The following is a 19,607-nucleotide window of genomic DNA, read 5'->3' as shown; positions in this document are numbered from 1 at the left end:
CAAAAAGCCTGCAGACACTTCTACTTAGTTCTGCTTCAACACTTCAACTTCAGACATTTTTAGAATACTGAAGAAAGTTTGCTTTGCTTGGCAAGTTAGATTCCAAGTCCAACAACAATTCCTTCCCATGCTTCAGGTTCCTCAAAACATGAAGGACAGCGTTGTTTCTTCAATTTTATTTTGGAAGAGAGCTCAACGTCAGGCAACCTCTGGACTTGAGCCACATCGTTTCCTCCCTCTTCATGATAAAACAGAAAATCCCTCCATGGATGTTTTTTGGGGGGGTGGTGGGGTGGTGTTTAGCTTTGCTTCAAGTTTTGTGTTGGGTTTGTTGTTTTTGCATTTTGTTTTGGGTTTTTTTCCCCCAAAAGTTTGAAAACTGGAAACCAGCAGATCTCAACTCCGCTAAAGTAGTGTGAGTTTCCAGAAGAGACTACTCACCATTAGGAAACCCCACTGAATTTAAAACCTGAGAAAATGAAGAACAAAAGCAGGTGTGCGCTTCAACTGATGCTGCTTGCCAGAGAAGAAGTAGAACATCTGGCAGGAGACTTCATGGGCAGGTCCTTCAGCGACGTGCCTGTGATTGACAACTCAATTTCAACCATCCTGGCTATCGCATGAAAGGACCAACCCTAACACATGGATTGGTGAACATGCTTGAGATAGAGAGGAACAGGAGTGAGGATGCTCTTTACAGTAACATTCAGATGATCTTTTTTGTGGAAGCTACAGTGCGTGCTTTGTCAATGATCAAATACTGTTGGACTTACTAGATTGAACTACGGCCTGTGTTTGTTCAGAGGTTCCAGAGGCAATGTTTGTCAAAGCCCATGCAGCTTCAAACTGTAAAGAAGGACTGCAAAGTAAGGAGAAAAAAAAAAAAAAAAAAAGATTGTAACACGAGTTTTCAAACCAGACACCACAGGCACATCAGCTTAAATACCAAGAATTCTTGGAACAATTACACATTTTAAGTTTTAGAAATACTCACTTGTCATCTCTTTCAAGACAGTGCACTAAAATAGGTAATATTCCTGATTTTATTAGATCATCAATTGGTGGATTGCGATCACTGGAAAGCAGCTTTCTGTTTAGGAAAAAGAGAAAATATAAGACTTAACCTCCAGAGATCCTTTCCAGTCATGACTTCTCATTCTGTCATTTGTCTGTTGTTTAGTCTAACCTTCCGCTCAACGTGGGATTATTGCCAACACCAGATCAGGTCAGTAGTGGCTTCCTGTGGCTGAGTCTCGGAAGCCTCTGAGCACAGAGATTCAACAACCTCCCCGGACAAACCGTTCCAGTGCTGCACGACTTTCTGGGCGGGGAAGTTTTTCCCCAGTGTCTCTCTCCTACTCTCCAAGACCAAGCTGCATTTGTTTTCTCCACTGTGTGTGAAAACATGTAATCCCCAAAACTGAAACTGCTGAACTACTGAAAAACTGAAGTATTGAAAAACTCAAGCCATTACATTCATTGCCCATTTCAGGTGTTTTCTCCAACTACTTTTGAAGCTTACTACCAGTCAGTAAAATAAAGATCACCAGAGTTACTCAGTTACACCCTCCTGTAGCTTCTTCCTCCTCCACCCAACAAGGGAGATAAACAGATCAGTGCTGCTTTGACAGGAAAGGCAGAAACTTGTTTCTTCTTTACTAAGGATACAATGTCAGAGAGCAAGGATTCACAAAGTACTACTGCAAAGAACAGAACTGTACAAATTTCTTGCAATTTTTAATCGCTTTAGCCTCACCTTTCTGCAAAGGGATTAAGGAGAACCAAGGAAGCTTTTTGAAGGGGACAATATGAGCCGCTGCACCAAACTTTTATAGCGGGAGGGAAATTATGTATAGTTATCTCTTCAGATACCAGCCCAAGTACAAACACATGAAAGGCTTGACAGAACATAATAACTAGAAATCAGCTTTCCACTGCCACTTTGTCCTGAAAGATCTCACTGGTATGTTACAGGGGGCAAAACAGGGGAAGAGAAGAAGGCGTGAAAAGCCAGAGCTGCAAAACCAAATACCGCAGAAAACTAATGGGGAAGATCTGAACACAGACTATGTGAACTCTTGGAATAATCAGACGTGCATTTTCAGCTTCCAACTAAGTAAATGACAGTCCTTTCAGAAGTGAAGACAATTTACATCTACAAGGGTATAAAAATTTAGGAACAACAGTGTACTTAAAGAAATCTTAATACTGATCTTTGTTCAGTGACAAAACAATCATAGCGCAGTGTATTCACAAACCACCTGCTCAAACAAGCAGAGAACTCTACCACAAGAATCAAGTAAGACTTCGGGTTTTGGGGGGGGTTGAGCACTTTTTTTGTTTGGTTTGGCTTTTTCTTTAGTGCTTCTAATCAGCTTGCTGTTCCCCATATTCCAGTTGTATGTTTTGAGGGTTAGCCTTGGGCAAGATTTTTCCCTCCTGTTCCAGCTTCAGACCAAAAGATGATAGAGACTTCTAGATGAATCAAGACTGAAAAGCATTTGTTTTCGTCTCTAAAATTCACTTCAATGCCTTTCCAGTAACATAAACTGCACTGCTTTAATTTTAAAATAGTTTTCAATTAAAAAAAAAATAGTTACAATGGTAAGAAATCCACATGGATGTTCCCATTTCATTTTAAATCGGGCTTAATTCAGTGTACTTTGGTCTAACCTGGTTTAGATTGCCTATGGTAAATAGAGTGCTCTGCATGATGCTACCCTGAGTTGAAGAAACTTTTTAATGAATGGAAATGGGCACAGAAACCGTTCTTTCCACTACCAGTTTCAAACACAATAACTCCCAAAAGTCGAAGTGACTTCCAGTTCACCTGACTTTGATCTGGAAGTCTTCCCTCGCACTTGAATCAAGCCCCTCCATCACACAGGGTAAACAAATACAAAGTTGTAGCTTTCTACTACAACAATGAAAAAACCACCCAGTAGTTCATGAAACGGCACTTAAATACTAAATGCATGCAAGCAAAGTTCATAAGAATACTTTAGGATCACTCTGAATACATACAAATACACAGAATTCCTCTTCAAGCAAAAAGTGGTTTTATGACAAAACTGGAAAACTGATTATGCCAGTTCTTTCTGTACTTAAAGCTAAAGACTTTATATTCCTGCTAATCATTGTGTGTTGTGCCCTACTTGTGAGAAGCATCAAGTATCGCACTAATATAAATCCTAGTATTTATTTATACATATTTTGATCTTTTTTTGTAAAGCTCTACTTCTCAAGCTTTCTTTTTTAAAATTGGTAAATGATATACTCTTTCTAGTTGAGCTAGAACACATTTTCTAAACTTAAAAGCATGATAAATTAAGAATAAAATCAGTATATTTGAGAAGAGAGCGTTCTTACCTTGCAGCCTGCACAGCACTTAACTGTATACCCTGGTTGTCACTTGAAGCATTCTAAAATAAAAAAAGAATTTAGACTTCTCACATATTTGTCACCATAACATGAAGAATGTTCAAACAATTAATTCTTTTTTACCTGTACTATTGCTTCCAAAGAAGTGTTTTGCTAGAAAACAGAGACAAATACAGTTAGAAATTAGAAACGTCTTTTAAGTACGTAAAAAAAAAAGACATGCTTGAGAGTTAATCCTTACCACTCTAAAGTCACCGTCTATATCAGAATCTTCACAGATATCTTCATGAGGAACGTTTCTCCTCTTTAGAAGATGCTCATCTCTCTTGTTCTTAAAGAGAAAAAATGATTTAATACCTTTAAAACTTTGACTTGGGGGTTGTGGGGGACGTTAGGAAGGGAACAGAAGCTTCTTTTTTAAACAAGCATCATAAAGATGCTTTCACTGATACTGTTAAAATTTCCAGCATTCCAGAAGCTGGAAAGGGCTGCACAGAGAAGGCCATTTTGGAAATCACTTCTGCCTACAAAAATCCTCCATCCAACTTTATCTGCAGCAGTAACTACTTTTGCTGGAAGTTGCATGTGCACGCATCCATCAACGCTGACATTACAACCTACTTGTCATTATTTCTAATGACAAGACAAGGTAACTCCCAGAGGCTACTTTTCTGTTTATCCCAGAAGTAAAATAATTCAACTCATGATTACTTATCTCAAGAGCTAGTTTTCCAACAATTCTAAACTGTGTTATTTCACACATATACTCTTCCACTCTTCCTTCTGTGTTGAGCTACTGTTTTCAGAAAGAAAACAGCTTTCTGTCTACAGATTAGCAGGAACATCTAACTTTCAATGGAAAACACATAAGCTTTTAGTAAGTTTTTGAAATTAAAAATCCAGCTGGCAAAGCAAGAATTATTCCCTTCAATAGATTACAAATAAAATTCTGTTTTTCAGGACAAAAACTATGGAACTTCTAGTACCAGGTACGGTAACTTTAGGACTTCCTTCTAAACCAAAGTATGCTCTCAGAATTAGTAAATACAAATAGACAGTTTAACAACGGTGTTCTTGGTGGACTACAGAAAAAACACACAAAAGTATCTATTTTTTCTTAAGCCTTTAAAAAAAAATGAAATACCAACATCCCCAAATCCATTTGGTAAGAATAATGGTAGGTCATCTCACCTTTCTCAACTCCACAACAACTTCGTTTCTTTGTCTTCTCATAGTCTGAAAAGAATCCAGATCAAAGCATGTTATATTCTGAACCTAGACCAAGTAATTAAAAAAGTTCTTGCACAACTATTTTAAAGTTGGTGCACTTTAAACAATACTCGTACACAGAGGATTTAATTTTCATTATAAAAGTAGAAATCCAACAGGAAATGGAAATAACTATGATTTCTGCCTGTATTATTTCATAGTAAAACAGTCTCCTATGTCTTCCTGTTCAAGAAAAATTGGTATACAGAATCAGGAAATAAACAAGTGTATTTTAACAAAGGGCAATGTTGAAAGGAGCTGTGCATAAAACTGCACCAAAAGCACTATAAACACCATGGCAAACTAACAGAAAGCATACTAAGTTTGTCCAACACTTACAACCTTTTCTTGATTCAAGGCTTTGTTAACAAACAGAGAGAGCATGAGCCAAAAACCCAGAGACAGCCAAAACCACTTTTGCAAAGAGGCACATTGGTGAACTTGAAAACTGTAAAGTCAAAGCCAAGCACAGCTGCCTATCTACACTCACAATTAAGAACTCGCACTTCTTCCTTCCTCAGAGTAGGGAGGAACCGGGCGATTCCCCAGGCAGACGCTGTGCTGCCAGGCTACGCTACCAGAGCTGCCGCTCAGCCAGAAACGGGCGAGGAGCACAGTCCGCTACTGCCAGGTAACTGTCACCCTACAGCTATACTGAAAAACAGAGGCTGAAGTTCGGACCCCGCAGGTGATCCTTCACCCAAACAGAGCACAGCTGCTACAGCAAAAAGAATTTCAGTGACGTAATTCTTCAGAATAACTAGACCTGGACAACGCCAGGCTCCGTTTTGAACGTTGCCTACCAGGCTTCGCATGCAAGCGTAGCACCGTGAGCGTACCCTTCCAGGTGGGAGAGCTCTGCAGCAGCTCTCCCTCAGCCACACCTCCACAACACTACTTGTTTCTCCCAGATACACAAGTTAATTTGCAGATTTCACACATTTCTGATATGCACACGTTTGTATTTCTGTATGTGCCTTGAGGAATAGCTTTATGAACAAGTTCAAATTAAGAGACCTAGTAAGCAAAGCTGAGTTACAAAAACACTATTTATAAGTGAAAACCACATAAAACTCTTGGCTTTGTAAAAGCAAAATTTTTTTTGTCATTCTCTACCACTCCCATTGAGAGTATTCAGAAAAAAAGCAATTGTAAATATACACAAATTGGTGTACTACTTGTATTACAACAGTGCAAAGTGAAAATAGAAAAAAACATCAGTCTATAGCGATTTTATTCTATACTTTGCCATTCTCATTCACTGTAAAGTTCAAAGTTAAGAACAACTGCATTTTTATTGTGACTTAACCTTTCAGGAGCCCAGAGAAAGCTTGAAATTCCAGAGCATAAGGGGCTGCATTAACACAATACAGGGAAAAGGAACGGCTAAGAGAGCTTCTGAACAGCAATAAGAGGCAGCTCTGAAGATAAGCATTAAAAGCTTGACTTTCAGGAGTGTAATTATTTTTATTGAAAGGAATGTGCATTTCAGAGTCAAATTTCCAGCTCTGAACAAGACAGTTTACCTTCTCAAAGGAAGGAGCTACAAGCAAAAGAAAAGGGCAGGAAAGGAGGTGAGTGGAAAAGAAGGGATGGCTCCCCACTGCTTTGGAGGTAGGAGGTAGAACTTATCATCGCTTGAGGACCAAAATGCAGTTCATAATGAAAAAACAGGCAGAGGAAAGGGGGGGGAAAAAAACCCAAAACCTACACAACAATAGCTTCCTACTATATAAAAGGCAAAGGATGCAAGTGTACCTAACGCAGCTGCAGCACCTGGAACGACTGGATAAGATAAGCAAGTACAAACTGTCCCACGCTAAAAAGCGCCAAACCAAGTTTCCAGGAAACAAGTGCATCTTCAAAGAAAGTTAATTCAATTGGTCAATCAACGTTAGAATTAATAGCTGAGTCTAATGCAACTTAGATTCACGGCTGTTTCAGTTTTAAACCTATAAAAAGTCAGGTCTGCCACATGAGGTCAACAGTTAACATGGAACACTCCTAGTATGCAGATAAGGTTTCCAACTATTTCTTAGAATTCTTCAAATGATAGCAAGAATTTCAAAGGTGTAATCACTAAAGACAGGAAAAAAACCATACTTTAATAACACATCTTTATTAACCTTCTCTGGCCCAATAGGTATGCTCTGAATTAATATAATACCTGTATTCTAAATACACAAATGAAGCTTTAATGTTTTGTAGTAGCTCCAACTCAAGTTTCTATACTGACACAAAATGCAGAAAAGTTTCTCCAGCAGCTATCTTCCTACACACGTACTTGTTAAACACACGATTACAGACTACTGGCACGATCACCTGCAGCTCATGCTTCAGCTCTCCGAAGCACACGCCCCTTCAGTGCTGGGGAGGCCAGCCCTCCGCTGCAGCTGCACGCATCGCAGGATGCCAACTGCTGCATTCTGCAATTTGAGCCCAGGAAAGCATAGCCTAGGGTCCGCCAGAAGACCTGCATCCCACCCGAACTATGGACAGTAACTCTGAAGGACAGAGTTGAAGGCAAGCAGCACTCAATAGTCATTTATACGTGCTCAAAGTGCTGGAGAAGCTGATACACTCACTACTGGATACCACCCACCACGCAGAGCCTTCGGAAAGATGTTGCAGCTTTACAACCGACTTATTTGCCACCAGCTTCTGCTCTCAGCCTGTAATGTAGTGCTCAGTGTAGTTTCTCCAAAGTCTACTAACCTGGCATATTTGAGAAGAAAATAAAATTAGGAAAATCTCTGATAATAGGATATGAGAATTGTACCAAGCCCCTGATGATAATTAATACCTTCCCATCCCACAACTGTTACTGCAACCTAACAAAACAATCATATCTAGGGAAAAGCTGTACTGGAAGAGGGATTCCTCTTGCCAGACTTCAGTAATGACATTTCTGGTCACAGTAAAGCTGTTGCTAACCAAGAGCAAGACCCAATGCACATTTTCAAGGAAGACTGAATTGCTGGACCACCAACCATAAAGGGGCATTAAGCTGTAAAGGATATCAAAAAGTAATAGTTAAAATTACTAGTGATCCCAAAAGGAAATGTATTCCAACTCAGGGGGTAACAGGACAAGCACATAAATGCGCATGTGTGACACATATGGGGAGAAGTAAGTAGGCCCAAAACAAGCACTCCAAGGAAAAAGCCTCAGACTTCATTTAAAAGTTTCTTGACTTGAAAAATCACATATGCAGTTCATCAGGCTCAGAAAAATCCTCAAACTCCACCAACACTCTGCTGGAACAAGAATGTTCTGCCTCCAGACAAAAGCTGGCAGGCCCTTGGTTTTAATTCCCACCTGCTTCTGAAGAGGACCTGCACACCCTGGAATCACAAAAGCCTCCACATGAAAGACAAGCAACCAATGAAGTCACGCTTAAGGACAGTTTACCAAAATAGGGCTCCACTGAAATAATTTTCTGTGTAAACAGTAGTCAGTTGACAAACTAGTTACTACTGGTCAACCTGCCACTGGTCTTCCGCCTAGGAGGAGAAAATACACAACAAATAAGAACTGACATCAGCTCTGTCAATGAGTTTCACAGCATCATCACCTCAGCCTAGAAATGGAATAGATAGCTTGGAGAAACTTATATCACAGAGTCAAGATCAACTTGTGTTGCCTTTTGGAAAACAGCTCAAAGGGCAGAAACCTAGGTATAACGGCTTCCTGGCAGCTGGCATTGTAACACTAGATTGTCCCTTCTGTTCCACAGAACGTTTGATTTGATTGTTGATGAATCAGTTCTCCGCCTGTACTAACACAACTGTGAGTAGGAAACCAATCTGAACGTAAAAGTTTCTAGAAACAGAATTCAGAGTGGTCCTTGGAAAGCATTCCCATTTAAAAACACGCATCACTTCAGTATGAATTCATGTGGCTCTTTCAGCCATTGGATCCTGTTCTTCATTTGCTACATCGAAAACCGAATGATGAAATCTAATTCCATCAACCTATGGTTGCTACCCCTATGTTCTCCTTTTTTTCAATTATATTTACTTAAGTTTTACCATAAAGGCTATTTTCTGACCATTAGTCATTACTGAGCCCTTCAGCTTACCATTAAACTCTCGCGTTAGCCGACGCTTGCAGGGTCCTGATACATTCTAGTGCTTTTCACAGCAACGCCAGATACAGAAGCAGCATTCCATGCTCCACACTCAGGAACAGCTCAGATCCACCAGCCCTTTCTAAGTACACCAGCCTACACCTGGAGCTTGTGCTCAGCTAATGTAGCCTGATCCACCTTCCACTTCTTCTCTGCATCACTGCTGCTCAGAAACTCAGACCCCACACACACAGCCTGTCTTTAATGTTTTGCAGTGTGAGGGTTTTTTTGCTATTATAAAACATTTCACTCAAGTAGCTCTGTTTGTGCATCTACAACAGGAAGGCCTGAGAGCATGGAAATGATGGCAGAGCTTTACCTCTTCCTCCGATTCTAGCAAACGGTTTCTTAAGGCATGTTGTTTCTGTTGTGGAACTGCAAAGGCAACAGTTACTTTAAGGCAGAACTGCTGGAGCCATCCTTCCTTCCCAGAAAATTGCTACTCTGCACTAGTACTGGTCTGGCCTATCATTCAAAAATACAAACCAAAAAAAAGCAGGGGTAGGCGGGGTGGAGGAGGTGTGTGTGCAGAATCAGACTACTGCTTACCTCCAACACCTTTTGTGAACTGTACAGAGCTTTAATTTTCTTTTTTAAATGCTACTTACTATGGCCCTGTGCACAAATTGCTTACTCACTGCACCAGCAACTCAAAAAGCACTGAGTCCGCAGACCACAGTTGGAGAAGATTGGTCTGTAACCCAGAGCATCCAGTGTAGCAACCACAGCAGTGACTAAGAAAATTTGTCTTGTCCTTCACAAGTATAAAAGGCACTGAAATACAAAACAAGGAAAGAAGCCCTCAGACATACACATAAGTTCATATTTGGATTTGGTAAAAATCTATACTCTTCACATTCAGTCTAATCAAGTGATTTAGGCCCTCCTCTTGTCATTAATTCCCTCCTATAATAATTCTGGCTCATTTGCAGACTGGAGCAATGCAGTCTACTCCCAAGATCGCTGATAAAAATGCTGTGGGATTTTAAAGCCAACACAAACATGCCAGCAACTATTTCCCCTTCAGAATTATAATAGGACTCTCAGTTACAAAGAAAGAAATAAAAATCAGTATGACGGCAGTGCATGCTGTCATTCTAGTTTTTCCTGGAGAAGCTGTGCATGCCAAATAAAATGCCTTGTACAAACAAATATCTCCATATGATTTTTAAATGACAAAATGTATGAGCTTCACCATAGAACTACAAGTCAGCTCAAAGGAGCCGATCTTTGACTAGCTTCGAGTGAAACTGCTGATCTCCTTCAGTTCCTGCGTATTTGAATCCCAAGCAAACTATTTTGTGTGGGACAGAAGCTTTTCAGCCTTTTCAGTAACTACCTGTGATAGCCAGTATATCTCATAGCACGGCCTTTCCTTCAACCCCCTGAAGCTTCCTCGGTGTTCTCAAACATATTGTTAGTATTACAAGTACAGTCAACAGCACTGGCAGCTCTTAAATTCTGATATTGCTATCTTCAAACATCTAGATTCAATGGCTGCTCCAAAATTAGTTTTGAAGTACCCTGCATTACAATATTATCATCGTTTCACATCACACATCTCTCAAAGAGCAGAAATACCTATTTGACACGTCTCCCGTGCTGGTACTATTAAAGCAATTCTTAATGTCTCACCCAGCAACACAGGCAAGCCAGGGTAGAAAAGGCCAGCAGAAACTCATCAGTTTCTTCCAGCACTTCCAGAGAAATAGTATGCATTAAATAGTTTTTATCTCATTTCAGAAAACCTAAATGTCAGTCAAATTTGAACACTCCAGCAGGCAACAATCACCAACAGAAAATGAAATGTTGAATCACCTGGTAAAACAAAATGAAGCAAACAAAAAAACCCACCCCAAACCTTCTTTTCCAACCTTCCCAGAAGCAAGGCTGTACTCAAGACCCCTAACACGCAGTACTAAACAGCAATTACTGAAAACCAAATTGTTCATAAAACCACATCTATTGCAGACACAATGAATGATTTGCACTTCTCCTGGTCTTTGTAGAGTAAGGATTAGTTATTTGATTCCAAAGTCTACAGTAATACAAATAAAAATAAATGTTGGAAAGAACACTGAGTATCATCACAGTCATATCCACAATAAACAGAAAAAACAGCTCATCCTTTCTTAATCAAGAAAAAAAGCCCAAGTAAAAGCTATTCCTTATTGAAGACAAAAGATGAAAAAAGTTACCTTAACTAGCTTTCCTAGCAGATGAGCATTTGCGCAATTTTGTGTAAGAGCCCAGATAAGCACTTAAGATCTTGGGGTTGGACGTTAACAAAGTAAATGTGACCAATTCTATAAGGTTAGCTCCTTTCTGCGCTGAAGTAACACTATTTTTTATTTCCACAGCTCGAACAGCTCTTAAATCGTGGAAGACCTTGACACAGCGCTGCACATACAAGACCAGCAACCTTAAACTGCCCAGAGATACTGCCTTAGTATTTGCTACAAATTATTGCTCTCACGGCACAAACTATTCTGATATTAAAAAGATTATTATACTCGGTATACCTTTGAGCAGCACTATAAATAAGAAAAAAGGACAAGGAAGTATTTTATAATTCTGGTCACAACGAATACCTCTATTCCCAGTGTTGCCACCAATCTGTCATCTTAAAACACATGGCAGCAATTGTTTACGACGCAACATGTCCATGCATGCACGTTTACCCAATACTCCAGCATATGAAGGAATTTGGCTAAACATCTTATGTAAAACAGGTGTGTGTTTTGGTTTTTCTTCTTTTTCAAGGCCAGAAATTGTATTTTTAGCAGCACAGTGATATGGACTGGAAAATGAAAGTCCAACTTTGACTCATTAAGTAGTCAAAAAGCTAAACATACGCTTAGCACTTTAGGAGACAAAATGCAGGAAATCCCTTCTCTTTTGTAAGATCTACAATAACCTTCTGTGAAGGTATAAGACCAGGAAGGTGAGTACAATGTGACAGCAACTGCTAGCAATAAAGCTGTCAATGGACTGCTCTGAGCAACATGGAATCATACCTATACTGTTTTTACAAAGCTTGTAATTTGCAACATGGCAACCCTTCATAGCCTCTAGAAATATCTATTAATTTGTAATTCACCAAATCTAGAGTGATTTATTACTTGTCTGCTGACGGCAAACGGAGGTATACTGTCATGGAAAACAAAAAAGGTCACGGGTTTTGTAAAAGAAACCAATGGCTAAATGCACAATTTCAGCAGAGATAAAGAGGGGGAGGAGTGAAGGAGGCGGGAGGAGGGAGAGAGATAAAGATCAAATGTTGGCTTCCTATGTGAAGTAAATAGACATCTTTCTGCTAAAAGCAGCACAGGAACACAGGTGTTAGGAACTCACTGAACACTCATTAGCAACTGTTGCTACCATAGGATACTTGGCTATAAGGGGACATTACCAACATCTCTCACACCAATGAAAAATGTGATGTGTAAGCAGTTAATAAGCAAGACTGATAGCCATAAGCCTGAGCTATTGTATGAAAAACAGCCATCCATGGTTGTTATTTTAGGTACCAAGCATATGTTCCAGGATTTGCTGGATGGATGTCAGTATCTAAAATTTAACATGGCCTAGCAGTGATGCTTTCACTGCGCTGAGGGCCATTAAAGTGCATCAGTAAGTTCAAAAAACACTGAAGAGATCACCTGCTTCCTGATACACACAGACGCGTTCTTTTTACTTGCACGTGTTCATCTTGAACCTTCCCTACTTTAGCCAACTTACCTTAAAACTCAGTACGTAGGCACCAAAGGAGAGAAAACACAGATGAATTCCAGCCTGTATTTTCCCACTTGTTTCATTTTTTCCTATGATAGCATATGCTTTACTGTGCACCTTCCTAAACATGCTTTCCTCATACAGGTGTCTATTCAATGATAACAATTTCTACAAAAACACACTAACATCTAAGACAAGTAGCTACTAACAAAGCTAACAACCCCGTTAGCAAACAGAGCAATCACTACAGTAATTATTCCCACTTCCAACACTGTTGGCATCACCAAACTTTGTGAATAATTGAATAACAAACTGTTTCATCAATATACTTGGACAAGCTAAAAATCAAGGTGTTACTGATTTCTTAATTACCCAAATCTTAATTACCCAAATGGGAAACTTGGCAGATGTTTTAATGAATGGCAGCAACACAAATGCATCTTTTAGTGTTGAAAAAGGAATACTGTACAATCATCTTCATAGGAAAGACGAGAATATTATGCTAGTCAGAGGGACACATACTGAGCCTGGTGAAAACCAGAACTGAGAATGCCATAGCCCCTTTCTCGACCAGAACCCGTCCCTGACAGTATCACGATGCACAGGTTTCCCCAGCCCGCACTCCTGGCCAAGCGCTTCTGGGTGAGGACTGACGCCTAATTTTAAAATCTGAATATTTACTAAGGAAACCCTAAGTTAATCATCTCTTCTGCTGTGTTGAGGAAGCACCTTCACAGCTCCAATAATGGACGTAGCAGTCCAGCCGCCAAAAAGTTTAGCGGCTCCATACTACAAGCCACAACTGTTTCCGTGCTCAGATAACTGAACAGTAAAATAACAACATTTACCTTGTTTTTTTCTTAGAAAAAAAAAAAAGTGGGTTGGGTTTTTTAATAATAATCTTTACTATAAAGCGTAGGCAATAATTAAACCCTCTATTCACTAAAGTGCCTCGCCGAGACGCACGGCGGAACACCCGGCTGGGCCCTAATCCCTGACTCAGGCTTGCAGGGGCTGCTCAGCACCGAGGGCGATCACCGAGCGCCGGGAGGGAATCCGGGCAACGCCACACGGCCGCCGACCCGGCGAAAGGCCGAGGCGAGCCCGCCGCCAGCGCGGGGCCGCGCCGACCCGCCCCGGAGCAGCACCGGGAAGGCCGGGCCGGCGCCCGCCCGCCGCTCCTGTCAGCCGCCCCTCAGCGCTGCGCGGCGGGGCCGACGGCCGTTGCTCCTCTCAGCGCTCCCGCCTCCGCGCGGCGCCCAACGGCCCGGCCGCGCCCGGCCCCGCAGCGCGGCCTCCCCCCTTCCTCCTCCTCCTCCTCTTCCTCCTCCCTTCCCTTCGCTGGCTGGGCGGGCAGCGCAGGCCGCGGCCCCGCCGCGGGCCCCTCGCCGGGCGCATTAGGAAAGACGCCACACGGCGGCGGCGGCCCCCTCCCGCCGCCATGGCCGGCCGGCCCCTCCCGCCGGGCGCCGCCGCCGTTACCTCCAGGTCGCGGCCTTTGTTCTTGAAGTTCTTCAGCCGCTGGTTGTCCAGTTTCTCGTTGTCGGCCATGGCGGGGAACGGGCGGGGAGGGGAAGGTGGGAGGGAGCGCGGCTCCTCCGCCTCCTCCGCGGCCCGTGCCCCTGCCCGAGCCCGCCGAGGTCCCCCCTGCCCGGCGCCGCCGAGCCCGCCGACGCCCGGAGGCCCGCGGGGGAAGGCGCGGGAAGGCGTCGCTAGGACCCTGCTCGGGGCGGCGCTGCCCCCGGCCGCCGAACGTGCCGGTAGCGAGGAACGGGCGCGAGCGGGGGAGGGGAGGGGAAAGAGGGGCAGCCTCGCTCTGGGCCGGCCGGGCGCGCCCGCCGATTGGCTGCGGAGCCCGAGCCCGACGGCCAATCGGAAAGGGGAGGGAGAGGGAGGGAGCCGCGCGGAGACGTGACGCGCGCGCGCGGGGCGGGGAGCGGGCGCTTCGAGGTGCTTCGGCCGCTCCCCTCAGGCGCCGCCGCCGCCATCTTGGGTGGCGGTTGGTTCCGGGCCGGGGGAGGAGCGGCGGGCGGACGGGCGGGCGCTCCCCGCCGCCTGCCGTCGCCGGTTTTCGCGGACGAAAGTCAATAACGGCTCATCCTTCCCCCCTTTCGACTTTGTATTCGCTCCCCTCGGGGTACCGGAGATTCAGCCTCGCCCCGCGCCACTTTAAAAAAAAAGAATAAAATAAGGTTTTGGTTTTGTTTGTTTTTTTTTTTTTTAAACAAAACTATTTCGCCTGCGGCCGCAGGACGGCCCGGTGCCGCGTCGGTGCTCCGCGGGGTCCCGCCTGTGAAGTCTCAGAAAAGTGCTCGGTAAGGAGTGAGCAGAAGGAGCCGCTGCAGCTGTCGCCTTTGGCACCATCCGGTTTTTAATCCGAAACGCTTTTCTTTGCTAGACTTTGGCTCTGAGCACAGCCGGTTTTGAAAAGAGGAGGAAGTAGGGCGGAGGATACAGCAGCAGGTATTTTGGCAGCCGCTTTGGAGATGCGGGTAAGCTCTCCTCGAGGATTACCGTCATCTGTCTGCAGCTGCGTCCGCAGCAGTCCGCTGTGTGGGGCAGTGCGCTCATTGATGCTGCACAGCAGCCGTGGGCCAAGTTCACCAGCAAGGCTTAGTGGGAGTATTTGTGATAGGGATGATCAGCATCGGGAGCGAAAGCATGATTTAGTAAGATCGGGTTTCCTGGAGCATTCTAGTTGCTTAGCATGATGAAAAGAGGCCACGTTGGCTTATTTGGGCCGGAAATACGTTGCTGTCATCTTTCAGACTCTGCTGGCTCAGAATTTTTCACAGGCCAATGTCTTACGGTTTGGTGATGACAGTGGGGTTTAGTGGCAGTGGATTTTGGGCAGCAGTAGCTGCTGTAATTCAGGTAATGTTGGTGGACACCGTTTTCCAACTAACTACAAGCTTTGACCAGACAGGCTTCTCGCCTTTGAGTATAGTCACCAGTGTTACATATGTTTGTAAACTCCCTTCTGGGACTACAAGCTTCTTTTCAGGGTGCTTTATAACAAGCAACATTACCTATGTGTTATGCAAACTGCGGTGAGCTGCAAAAAGTCATTCCTGAATTTTCATTGAACATACCAGCAAAGCAAATGATGCCATGAAAATTCCACAGATGTGCTTCCTTTGAACATAGCCCGAGACATTTTGCTTACACCAAATACTGCGGCTATCAGAATATGTCCCTGTCTTTATTCAGGTAAATCCTAAATGTAAAAAAAATGTTTATCAGGAACTCGCATCTGATAAACTATTGCCTCTTGACAGTGACTTGATATATGTAAAAGAAATCTCACACTTCTCTAGGTTTTCTGTGATGCACTGATTAGACTGCAGAAAGTTCCTGGAAGGGTAGAGAGACAACAGTTGCCAGAAAAAAAAAGTGGTTTATTTACAAAATATCCAGTATTTCTTGTTCTCAGAGCTCACTTGGTAATGCCTGTGACATTTGGGACTCAGCTTTAACTTGTGAGGAAAATATGCTCTGTTCCTTCCAGTCTTCCAGAATATTAGAAAAAAAGCTACTATCCAAACTTTTCAAGCTAACCTGGTTCATTTTGATTGAAAGGACGTAAAGAGGATTGAAATAAACAGATAGATACACTTGCAGAGCAGAGGGGACGGCAAATTTTTTCCTACCTGTATAACTTCATCCAGAAAATAGTACCTCTGCGCACAACTGGAAGCACTCACTGGAATGCACACTGCCCCGATCCCACATGTAGTTTGTATTCTTAATGGTTGGAAAATTAAGTCAGGGGTTGTGGGGATCCCTCTGTGTAAAGTCCTGCGTGTCGATAGAGCCCTTGTTTGATCAGCGGCCTTACGATTTTCCATGATAACTGTTGAGAAAAGTCAAAGCCATGAAGGAAGATGCAGTTTCCCAAGTGTGTAAACCAAGTCACTCAGAGATTTATGAATATCAGAAAAGAGAACTTGATTTAGTTCTTTCTGAAAACATGAAGATGATGATCTTGCAGACTATGGGCTACCATGTGATTTATCCCCTGGAGATCTCTCAGAGGATGAGGCTCTGTTCTAAATGGAAAGAGCCTGCCAGTGGCAGCAGTCTGAGTCACCACAGCCACATCTGTTGCACAAATGTAGTAGCAGTGTCACAGTAATACAGGTAGGGTAGATTAGTCAGGGTTAATTAGTCCTGATGGTATTCCATATAACCATAGCTACTTGTCTACCAATGTGCAACCCATTTTGTTCAAAGGGGGTGTAGGTACAGCAGGCTTTTCACATTGCAGTCCAGATATACAAAAAAGACATTTTCTTGACGTGGCTATTTACATTTTTAAAAGTAATACAGTTTGTCCATTTGGCAATGTTTTAGAAGAATACATAGAGAAAAAGGAAAAAAGAGGATCTCTCTAGCTAGCGCTCTTACTCATTTTGGTTAGTAACACAGCACAGCTGTCTTCAGAAAACAGGGTATTATGAAGGTACAACCATGCCAATATCATACCTCACTATTTCAAAATTACTGTCTTTCAAATTGATGCTATCATTTCACAAGGAAGCCCTTACTAAAGAAACAAGAAAAATATTTATGTAAAAAGTAGAAATGTGTGAATTCTGGGAAACAAGAAATTCTATCAGCATGTTCAATTTTAAATTGGTTGAATGGACTTGACCGGTGGCTTCTCATTACTTTTAGCTTCTGCACTTACTGTTTAAGGAAATGATCTGCAGGTAAAATGTTTTATGTTACCAAATTGGAAATCTCTCACATTTGCTATGGCTTTTGTTACGTTGAGTTTATTTTATCACCCTGGATTTACGTATGAATGGTTTGAATTAACTGAAGTAAAACTCCCTACTTTTGATATAATTTTCAGGCATATTTTAATGCTGCTTCCTTTTGTGATTAAAGATTGTGTGGTATGTTTCACAAGGACATGCAAAATCCTTCGTATTTTTTATTCTCTGTCGTCTTTGAAATTGCCCTATCTGAACATACCTATTGTAATCACATAGTTGATGTGATGGAAATAGTATTACACTGGCAACCATGCTCTAATACTATTTGCTGAACCACAACGTTTTACATAATAAGGATATGAAATCCGGAAAGAGATACCTAAAAATAACATAGGTTTAACTAAAAACTATTACAAGAGATGTGAAAATTCAGGATGAAGCACTGCGAATCTGTTATACCGTCTGGTTCATCTAGTTATGCATTTAAAGTGCAGCTCCTTCTGAGTAAACTATGCACCAACTGGAGGAAATACGAGAATTTTAACAAGATTGCTTTGTAGTTTTATCTAAAAATATAAATAAAAGTATTGAAAAGTTACTATTACATAATGGCATGAAGTCATTGGTCTTAAGATTAAAAGGTATTTTACAGACCTATCAATAATTTGCTGGTTAGTTTAGTGTCAGTTCCTTTGAGGAACAATTTTAGGGTCCCTTAGACACATTTTTGCAGAATGAGTTTTAAAATTTTATGGCCCCAAAAAGGTTTTCTTTGTGAATCGGTCTCTCAGAGCACAAGTGAGGGCCTGTCTCAGCAGAACATGATCATTGATAATGAAATTGGACTCTAGTGCCTTGGTACTAGCATGCTACATTCCTGACCATGTCTTGAGATTGTAACTAGTCAGGATATGAAGGTAAAAAATACATGGTGTCTGAGACCCAACCCAGAAGTTTAGGAAAGAAAGACCATTTTTCTCCATTGGTGCTCTTTTTATAACTACCTTTTCCATGTCTTTTCTAACCCAAACGTATATATGCTCATCCCACCTCTACCACCTCCCGCTGTCGCCACGCTTAGCACTGACTGATTACATAGCACGTGGTTTGGGAAAGGCGGAATCGGAAAGCCAGCGCATTCTCTAGCGACCAGAACTGACTCAATGCTCTAATGAGTAACAATGACCTTTTAATTAAGTCATCTCTCAGTTGACCTTTCCTCTGTGTTCCTGGAAAAAGATTGACAGAGACAAGGGACTGAGCAATAACCCTGTCATTTTATGAGTAACCATTTGAAAATAACTGAGAATCATCGCGGTAGTGTTCCTTGGAGAATCTTCCTTCAAATCCAGACCTGTCTTAAAATCACCTTGCCGGATCATCAGATCTAACTTACCATTCTGGCATGCATAGTTTTTTACTGTGTACCTTCATATGAAATATAAGAACATGCTTCGCTCTTACTAAATTATGTATGTTGAGAGGAAGACTGTCCTTCAATGGTCTTTGATCTGTATTTTTGATCTGGTATCATCTGAAGAATAATTTATTGTGTGACTTCAGTGAAGACATAATCAGAGATTAATCGAGTGCATTTTGTTTAACTGTAGTCCAATTAATCTGTTTAGCTCTCAGAGGAACAATTACTATATTATTTTTGTATTGGTTGGATTTTGCCTCAGATCTGCAGTGCAAATCTCCCAACACTCGGAAGACCAGTTATGAAGGATAGACCAGTTCCCTTCTGAGTTCTTCATCTGGTGGCACTGGGCTGTCTAAAAATATATATATATTTTGATTCTAAATTAGTTTCTCCTAGAAGGATAAGTTTTGGCTAAATTTAGGTGCCTGCAACATAACAAATTATGCATATAATGCAAATTCTCTTGGTATGATAGTGTTCAAACCTCACATGATGTTACAGTACAAAGCTCTATCTTTTAATATTTTTGCATATTTCTCAGATTGGAAGAATAATAGTAATGCAAATATAAAGATCTGGATTAGGTTCTGCTCACCTTCTGATCCTTCAGGCAGTGACAGGAAAGATACTGAGAGCTGCCTCAACCTCTTGTTAAGGAGCGGTTCTAAATTATTTGCTCCTGGCACCTGAACATAAAGTCAGAGTAGCTGGAGGTGGTTATAATTTGTGTAGAATTTGCGCTGTCCAGTGATGTATAGGTGCTAGAATGGGGATACCAGTTGACAAGGAGGAATTTTTCTCCAGAATACAAGTTTCCAGTTGATGTCAGGAGCCAATTTTATCACTTTTCAGTTTCTGACACAGAGGATATGCTGCCTGGGCATTATGCTCAGGCATATGAAAATTCAGCTAACTCAGAAAATTGCCAAGCAGCTATATCATAGAGGGG

The 19,607-nt window shown here is 42.0% G+C and overlaps 1 protein-coding gene across 1 annotated transcript in view; it reads right to left on the bottom strand.

Moving 5' to 3' along the window:
* KPNA4 (karyopherin subunit alpha 4) overlaps nucleotides 1–14,293 on the bottom strand; it is a 28,726-nt gene extending 14,433 nt beyond the window's left edge. The window contains exons 1-7 of the mRNA XM_075418382.1: nucleotides 13,997–14,293; nucleotides 4,573–4,617; nucleotides 3,623–3,712; nucleotides 3,505–3,534; nucleotides 3,370–3,422; nucleotides 995–1,090; nucleotides 774–859 (exon numbers count right to left, since the gene is read on the bottom strand). Coding sequence (XP_075274497.1) covers nucleotides 774–859; nucleotides 995–1,090; nucleotides 3,370–3,422; nucleotides 3,505–3,534; nucleotides 3,623–3,712; nucleotides 4,573–4,617; nucleotides 13,997–14,065 — 469 coding nt within the window. The 5' untranslated portion in view covers nucleotides 14,066–14,293. The remainder of the gene's footprint in view (nucleotides 1–773; nucleotides 860–994; nucleotides 1,091–3,369; nucleotides 3,423–3,504; nucleotides 3,535–3,622; nucleotides 3,713–4,572; nucleotides 4,618–13,996) is intronic.
* Between the last annotated feature and the right edge of the window lie 5,314 nt (nucleotides 14,294–19,607).

Source organism: Opisthocomus hoazin, chromosome 4, assembly GCF_030867145.1.
Source record: "Opisthocomus hoazin isolate bOpiHoa1 chromosome 4, bOpiHoa1.hap1, whole genome shotgun sequence".
Lineage (NCBI taxonomy): Eukaryota > Metazoa > Chordata > Aves > Opisthocomiformes > Opisthocomidae > Opisthocomus > Opisthocomus hoazin.
This window is presented reverse-complemented; position numbering and strand designations above follow the sequence as displayed.